This window comes from Setaria italica, chromosome VII (assembly GCF_000263155.2).
Source record: "Setaria italica strain Yugu1 chromosome VII, Setaria_italica_v2.0, whole genome shotgun sequence".
Classification (NCBI taxonomy): domain Eukaryota; kingdom Viridiplantae; phylum Streptophyta; class Magnoliopsida; order Poales; family Poaceae; genus Setaria; species Setaria italica.
In genome coordinates this window covers 16,153,521-16,162,139 of record NC_028456.1, presented here as the reverse complement: position 1 = coordinate 16,162,139, position 8,619 = coordinate 16,153,521, and the positions used below count along the sequence as shown (strand labels likewise).

The following is an 8,619-nucleotide window of genomic DNA, read 5'->3' as shown; positions in this document are numbered from 1 at the left end:
TGCTCTTCTAGCATCGTAGACTACATGGAATCTTGAAGAGCTAGTCAGAGGGAAGTAGCATTACTATGCTGAGTCAGAGTAGGACTCTGTAGTTGCATCGGACTCATATTGCCGTACAACAGACAAAAATACACCCTCGCTCACCCCAGAATAAAAATGTTATTCACCCACTCCCTCCATCGAAGCTCAATCCCCCCCCCCTCCCAACACACCCACCCCCACCCCAGAGAAAAATGTTATTTGCCCCTAATTAGGTTCGGTGCATGATGATCCTCAATACATAGATTACATTAAGGTCACTCATCAAAAAAATAAAGTGACCCAGTCCCACAGAGGCGCAAGAGCTAGAAGCTAGTGTGAGAAATCAAGGCATCAATAGACAGGGGCTTGATTCGTGGCGGTCCATATTTCGTCAATCTGTGCTTGTATTGTTTTACCACATGATTTTTTGTACAGATGAATATCATGCTACTTTTACCACGGCACAGTGTTTGGCTCGCTTGAGTTAGTGTGAATAATATATTATTTGCCTCATTACATAACACTGCTCATGCATGTATATGGAGGGGCATGGACACGTGGTTCTTCTTCTTAGGATGTGACAGTGAACTAATCCACACTAGCTGTTTCAACTGTCTCTTGGGTAAAGCTAAAACCCAATCAAAACATGGATTTCATTATGGGCATATTCAATTCACGTTGCATAGTATGCGTAGTGGCCAAGAGCGGTGAATAATACACCAAACTTACCACTATCATTTTGTAAGGATATTAGTACAACATTCCACTTCAACTTCTTTATCCTACTTTTTGTAATTAATTTTTGCATTAGATACTTGGTCAAGATCCTAATTATGGCCCCATAACACCTTGACAAATAAAAGATAGTAGTTTGCAACAATTCAGTGGTAGAAATGGATATATTAGCTAGGCAATATAGATTATAGAGGTGAATATATGGCAACAACAATGCGGATGCAAGCTGTAGAGGCCACAGCGGCATGTCTTGACAATTACTCTCTCCGTCATGAAATATAAGGTATCCTAGGGTTCAAAATTTGTCCTCAAATATAAAGCGTTCTAGGAGTTTTTAGCAAGTACTCAATCAACTCAATTAAAAATTTACCAAATATTTCCCTTGTTAACTGAAAAACTTGCCTTGTGTTACCATTAACTAAGGGTCGATGAGACATTTGCTGATGAGGACATCACCTCCTCGGATACAACCACATTAGTAACTTTTGACTCACAGAAATACATACATGGATCAAAAATAGTGTTAAACACATATGGAAGGTATGGAGGACCAAAGAAGTAGATTGGGAGCCAAGTCCAAGTATTCCCAACGTCCTCCACCAGGCCACCACGTCACTTTTGGCCCAAGGAAAGAAAGAGATCCAATCCAACACATTTTGGCGCTGGATTCAGACTGCAGCTCTACCCCAACTTGCAATGGCCGCCACGACCTCATCCAGACTCCATTTTAGGCATTCAAGTACTTCTTGGAATCCTTATGAAGTCTATTTGCATATGGATCCAAACTCATATCCATATCTATTCTGAGACGGCCGCAATCACCAAAATACTACCGAGAGGTTTTCTATCCAGAGGTGCTGCATCGCCTTATTTTGGCCCAATGGGCCGTGTATCAAGTTAGGTCCATTAGGGACATGTCCTACGGTTGGAGCACGACCCCAACACCCCCCTGGTCATCCTCCTAGGTATTAATAAGGATTAGAGCCGCCACAAACAGGTTGCAACAACCATTGGAGGTGGTGTATCGGTTGCTAAGGCGTAGCTTGGAAGACTGTAATCGGGCCGTGAACGTCGTCTCCATCGACCAATCGAGTTATCCCACGCCTCTCATCGAAAGATCAGGAAACAACCCTAGCTGGTTCATATCATTTGCCCACCTCCTTAATTTGTCCTAAAAATCCTAGGATGTCTTGTATTCCAGGATGGAGGGAGTATGCATACTTTGTTCAGCCAGGTATAGCAAGAACAATCTCTTCTAGATCTCGATCATCTCCATAAGGTTGAAACATCTGCAAAACCCCACGCCTCTACGCTGCATCTTCAAAGCCCTTGCTAGGCAACCGCTGTGGAGCTAGAAAAGAGCTGCGTGCATCGTGAACCCGGTGAAGAGAGGAGAAACAATAGGTCCTCAATGCAGCCATGTTACACTTTTTAAAATCGAAACATTGAACTGGATCTTTCGATCTGAAAATCATTGACGCATTGAACACTTGACACTTTTGTTTTGGCTTTTTCTTTACTTGAAATAATTAGTTCAATATTTCAACTTGAATCTTTTTCTACCTTTTTCCTGATTTTGGACATTTTGACATCACTTAAAAATTTTCTTTTTATGCCTTTGAAGATTTTTTCAGTTAAATGAAGTGGAGTGGTGACCAATGGACGAACAAACCTAGAAGAACGGGCATCATCGCGTCACCACAATCATGGCGTAAGCCCGCAGTGACCTATCCTGAAAATTGTGCATATGTTCCATAAACGGCAAGCCTTGAATAGCAAAAGATATTAATTAAGTCTTACTGCTTGAAAGAAATTAATTGGGCTTTCTAACTCTTTTTTTCTCACATATATTTTTACATTTTGCAGGGAAATTCTTGTGCATGTGAGTGAGCTCCTTTGGTCAGGTCGCCCTAGTTGGAAGCTGACAAATAGGAGGTGGATATTGTCCTTTCCGGATCTCATCCCCGTAAGGTAGAAAAATACCCCCTTTTCTCTCAGCTCTCCGTATGTTACCCTCCCTAACAACTCAACTCCATTATATCATTCCTGCACATCTCTACGCCGCATGGTGCAGCCATTGATAGGCAACCACCTAGAGCCCGAAATAAGCTGCAAACATGATGGTCTTTTTTGAAATTTTGAACTCAATGTTTTCATATGAATTTTTTGTACGCATTGAAACTTTATTTTGAACTTAATAATTTTAATTTGGGAGTTTTCTTTACTTGAAATGTTTTAGTTCAAATACTCTTTATATTTTCTGATCCGGGAAATTTGATGTCAGTTGAAAGTTTTTCCTTTACTTTTCTGTGTTTGCAGTTTTTCCCAGATGAATGAACAAGTTACATTTTATTTTTGGGCAGTCAAGATGTAACAGTAGCATGGTTTAAACAATGCCAAATAGACCCTAGTTTAGTATGGTATGAATTAAATGCAATAGATTTGTGCTACCAGTGAAACCTGAGAATGCAGCATAGCAAAATGAATTGGACAAAGAGATAAACGTATAGAAAGAATCCGAGGCAGGAATTCAATGCATGAACAATAATTCTGCACAGCATTATTTTAGCTGTGGAAATTAATGTATTCCAAGTATACAGATATACTGTCACATGTTTTTACCAGCCGATTTATTCCTTCACGTTTAAACCCACTCTGGCCTTGTGCTCATCGTCACCCCAATCTCCTGTTACTTAAACCACGGGAGACCCTTAGCTTCTCATAGCCAAAATTGAATGGCGGCCTAGGTAGTTGTTCTCACAGCCAGAGGCGTGTTACACCAGCAACCATACAAAGCTTATACTAGCTTCTACCCGTCGAAAAACGCCACTACACCCCAGCCATTCGAAGGCATTCTTGTGTCAACAGGACTGCAGCTTCAATCGAAGGTATAGGATCAAGTTTTTTAACTACTATGTTTGTTCTTAAGCGTAGTTTGATTCTTGCATCTCCATGTTCCTTTCACCACTAATGATGTGAAGTATTATGCACACTAGCCTTAAACCCGAGGATTTGCATGGTTAGGGATCAAATAATTTGGAATGTGTTGCAACATATTTTGTGGAAAATTGAGGGAAATGAATTTTTAGGAAACCTGCCTCGTCAGCGTAGCTTCGTATCGAGTATAATTCAGCATGTGAATAAGCACGGATGGCTTCACTGCAGTTTTTACATTCACGCCATCATAGCTTGCAATTCAGTCGTCTTTTCACCAAATCCTGGGTGCCGTGTAGTTGTCCAATGTGGTGGTGGCATATTTGAACAGTAGAACTTCGCTTGTTAAGTAGGTGTCTACCCGTGTTGTTTATCTGCTTCACGACATGTACATACACTCACCGCCACAGTCCACGAAGAGACTGAAAATGAAATATTCTTTGATTGCCTTGCATCTGAACTAATAAGATTACCCGGGTAAAAAACTAGCTGCTATAGTAACAGAATGATCTTGACTTTTAATCCCATTTGATCATTGTTACTGTTTCGTTTCGTTATCAGGTTACTATGGAGAACGATGGGCATCTGAACAACAACAAGGAACAAGCACTTGGCCTCACCTTGGGAGACGCTACAGCATGGGACTACCCTGTGGAATATGATATGGATGCTCTCCTAGGAGAGGACCATAATGTGGACACTAACCAGAGAACTCATGACGAGGACCACCTCCCTGAGAGTGAGACACCGCAATCCAAGCGTCCGAAGCGCTTCAATGTGCGGCAGGTTCAGGAACTCGAAGCGTAAGGCACTACCCATAATCATTGAACCACTGTGCACATTTTTTTGTTTGAAAGAATGTAAGCATCTCTCTTCTACTTCTATATGCAGGATGTTCCACGCGTGTACCCACCCAGATGCTGAACAGCGTCAGCAACTTGGCACAAGGATTGGTTTAGAGGAAAGGCAGGTCCGATTCTGGTTCCAAAACCGGCGCTCCTTGATGAAGGTAAGTCTACATCTTGCCACCATCTTATAAAGTCAGTTGTTCTGTCTCTTGTGTATGTATATCTCTAATGTGTTCCTAAATACTCCCTCCGATTCTCAAATAAATGAAGTTAAGGACAAACTAATTATTTCATTTCTAAATTGATTAGCTTGTCCTAAAACACCATAATTTTTTCAGAAACAGAGATAGTATATAGTGGTGGTACATTTTTGTTCTGTTAATTGTCAAAATTCACGAATTAAGGCTAAACGCATACATGTGTTTGAAAAACGATATCGATTATTCTAATTTCTTCAATTGACATATGCAGTTGAAGGCATGTGGAAACGAGGTCAAGGAGTTGCAACAAGAAAATGGGAAGCTGCAAGCTGATAACAATGAACTGAAGCAACTAATGCTGGACCCGACATGCTTCAAATGTCGTGACCCCGCAGGAGCAACCCAGACGACGTTGGAGAGGCAGCGCCTGCTCCGTGAAAATGCAAGGCTCAAGGATGAACTGCAGCGTGCCAATGCTTACCTGAAAAGAAGCATCCGTGAGGCAGGACGACGTCCTCAGCCTATGTCATCCGAGAATCAGGCATCAGCTTACATGAACCCTGTGCCATTCACCTGCAATAGAACCAACCAGGCTACACTTCGATCGCACGCTGAGCGTGCTTTCAAGGAGCTTGTCATGTTGGCAACGAAGGGTCAGCCGTTGTGGATGCCAACCATCGACGGCGAGGTGCTCAACGACCAGCACTACGATTTGCAAACGTTCCCTGGGTTACTTGGATTTTGCCCATGGGGGTTTGTCGCGGAGGCTACAAGGGAGACTGATATGATCAAAGGCGAAGCCATGGACCTCGTCAGCATCCTCACCGATGTGGTAACACACACACCAAACTAAAATCTACACATATTACATTCCAGCAATGGTCAGCCAGCGTTTTCAGGTGTATAAATATCACATCTTTTGCATTGTGTTTTCCCAGGCCCAGTGGTCAGAGATGTTCCCTGATATCGTCTCATATGTGAGGTCCAGCAATGTCATCTGCAGCGGCAGTTCCTCTTTACGCGACGGGCTCATTCAACTGGTGAACTCATACTCTATCTCGTGCATCTATTGTGTTCACTTTGATCACGATCAATCACCTAATTCAAACGCCGTGGAGTACTTGCAGATGGATGTAGAGTTCTGGGTGCAAACGCCGTGCCTGCCGACCCGCAACGTGAAGTTTCTGAGGTTTAGCAAGATGATGGCGGAGAGGAAGTGGGCTGTGGTAGACGTGTCTGTTGATGGCAACCAGCATGGATATCAACAGCAAAGCAGCGGAGCTAGTTGCACGGGCTACAGGTTGCTGCCATCCGGCTGCATACTTGAGGGCATGAGGAGTGGCTTCTGCAAGGTACTCTACCACAATTCAGAATCAAACTTTTGGACCTCTAGTGATGTGTGGCATCATATTAATTTGCTAGAAAGGATATATTTTCACAACATCTGATTTTATGTATCTCAATTCTCCATCCCATCAAATTCTGTAAGCAAAAAAGTCAGTTATTTCATTATTGACTTTGAGATTTTATAGCTTAATTTTTGGCCTTTCACATTTCAATGTATATCAAATGAGCTCCACAAAAAGTAGTATAATGTGATTATATATATCATGTAAATTCGAATATAGCTAACCCTGTGATTATTTAACCTCTAATAGTATTATTTAAATGTAATTTTCTTTAGGGACACATCATGCGGTGTATATCATATGAGTTAAACTTTTGTGAATAACTTTGATGTCAACTTGTTAATGACTAAAAGATAGTTTATGTTTTACATCATATACATGTTTGCTGCAAAGACGTTGCGACTTCATAAAATTCGAGTGTGTGCAACCCTATCTTCTCATTGAAATTCTTGGTGCATTCCAGGTCACATGGGTTGTGCACGGGGAGTACCTTGAAGCCGCTGTGCCAACACTCTTCAGAAAGTTTCTCCATTCTGGGCAAGCCTTTGGTGCATGCCGTTGGCTCAGATCGTTCCAGAGGCAGTGTGAGTACATGGCCGTTCTGGCTTCCAGCCATGTTCCAAGCAGCAGCAGTAGCAGCTCAGGTAAATTTAAGTAAACATCATAGAAACAAAAAATAAAAGACTAGTGCATTCATACTTGTATTGAAATTCTAGTGATTCAGTTGTTCTGGAAATCCTGCAGGGGCAGCCATATCATCGCTGGGGAAGAGGGGAGTCTTGGAGCTGGCCCAGCGGATGACGGCGAGCTTCTACGCCGCCATCTCTGGGCCGGTTACCATTGCATCGACCAACATCACCAACCAGTGGTGTGTTAGCAGTGGCACTGCTGCTGAGAGGGTGGACGCAGCAGTGCGCATGGTGATATGGAATTGCGCTGAGATCATGCCTGGAGAGCCTGCAATCACGGTGCTGAGCGCCACCACCACAGTCAGGCTGCCTGGCACACCGCCAGTGCGCGTGTTCGAGTACCTCTGCAATTTGCAGCGCCGTGGCGAGTGGGATAGCTTTGTCAATGGGGGCCAAGTGAAGGAATTGGGCTATGTTTCCACGTCTGCACGCCTCCATGGCAACGCTGTCTCTGTCCTCCGCCCCACTGTGAGTCTGCATGCTCTTGTTAATTTTCTCAATTATGGGTAGTATACATGACTAAGTATAGGTAGTATAGGTAGTATAAGAGTATCATGGTAAAAATACACAAATGGCATCACTTTAATTTTAGTTTTTGACACTATCATAAGTTAAAAGACCATTCCCATTGAAATATCACTTTTACAACGTAATAATTACTAAATTATCCATAATAATGAATAGTTAGATCTTATATATACTATATACCACGGGTTAATTTTGTTCTGATGAAGGAATAACTGGGTTAGTTTGAAGTAAGTAAAAGAGAGCAAAACTGTTATAACATAGCTTCGGATACAACTATTAAGATCTTATACAACTAGAAGTAATCTCTTTAATATTTATGGTCATAAAAACATAGTCCAGTTTCTTAATTCCATCAAATTTGTGATTAGTATGGCTTTTGTTTTTATTGCAGATCGTTGCTCAGGGAAGTCGTGGAATGAACAACAACATGCTGATCTTGCAACAGTCAAGCACCGACGCGTCAGGTTCGCTGGTGGTGTACAGTCTCATTGAGGAAAACGTGATGCGTGGCATCATGGCTGGCGCCGAAAACAACATCTTCCTCGTGCCCTCTGGATTCGCCATCCTCCCAGACGGCCATGGCAAGGCCCGATACAACGCTGCCAGCTCCTCTACTAGTGCTCCCATCGACAACAACGACGACGACGGTGAAGGAGCACTTCTTACTGTGGCGTTCCAAGCAATGTTGCCTAGCTCCCCATCAGGCGACCATGCCACTACCCGGGCCTTTGACAATGCAGGACAGCAGCTCTGCGATGCGATAAAGAAGATCAAGGACGCCGTCGGGGCCAATAACGTCATCGTGAACTGACTGGCTATGTCGGAGAATGGCGAAGAGAATAAAATTAGACTCAAGAACAGTTTATGTTTTCATATATACAATAGTGCATGGAGCGGTTAGAGGAATCAAGTCAAGAACTAATCGATTGTGCTCTAAGCTTTGCGCTGGGCATGTCGCTAGTAGGTGCATTGGCTTGGTTTCTGAATGAAATGCCCTGTCAGACATGGTTGTTAATTGTTATTACATTGAACCTCTTGTATCATGAATTTGTGTAAACTTTACTTTTACCCAGACACATCGAACACATAATTTTTCTCGATGCCAAAGCGATTGCTATGTTGCTTATCTTTCATTTTATTTTTTGGACATTAATTAGGATCGTCGTTGCATTGCTGTGATCATCTCTAGTATACATCACTTCTTTTATTGCTTACTAGTATGAGTCCATGGATTTCCCACGTGTTCCCAGCCACA

The 8,619-nt window shown here is 42.5% G+C and overlaps 1 protein-coding gene across 1 annotated transcript; it reads left to right on the top strand.

Moving 5' to 3' along the window:
* The first annotated feature begins 2,462 nt into the window (after nucleotides 1–2,462).
* Nucleotides 2,463–8,175, top strand: LOC111257948 (homeobox-leucine zipper protein ROC6-like). Its single transcript, XM_022828503.1, has 9 exons — nucleotides 2,463–2,467; nucleotides 2,623–2,638; nucleotides 4,252–4,493; nucleotides 4,582–4,699; nucleotides 5,010–5,570; nucleotides 5,677–6,090; nucleotides 6,611–6,791; nucleotides 6,892–7,304; nucleotides 7,756–8,175. Exons 1-9 carry the CDS (start codon nucleotides 2,463–2,465, stop codon nucleotides 8,173–8,175), a joined length of 2,370 nt encoding a protein of 789 aa, XP_022684238.1.
* The last annotated feature ends 444 nt before the right edge of the window (nucleotides 8,176–8,619 follow it).

Bases quoted from the DNA above. Each gene is read 5' to 3' on its own strand.
- LOC111257948 (XM_022828503.1), top strand. The intron at 4,494-4,581 runs GTAAGGCACTAC...TTCTATATGCAG, and splicing joins CAGGTTCAGGAACTCGAAGC to GATGTTCCACGCGTGTACCC. The intron at 7,305-7,755 runs GTGAGTCTGCAT...TTTTTATTGCAG, and splicing joins TCTCTGTCCTCCGCCCCACT to ATCGTTGCTCAGGGAAGTCG.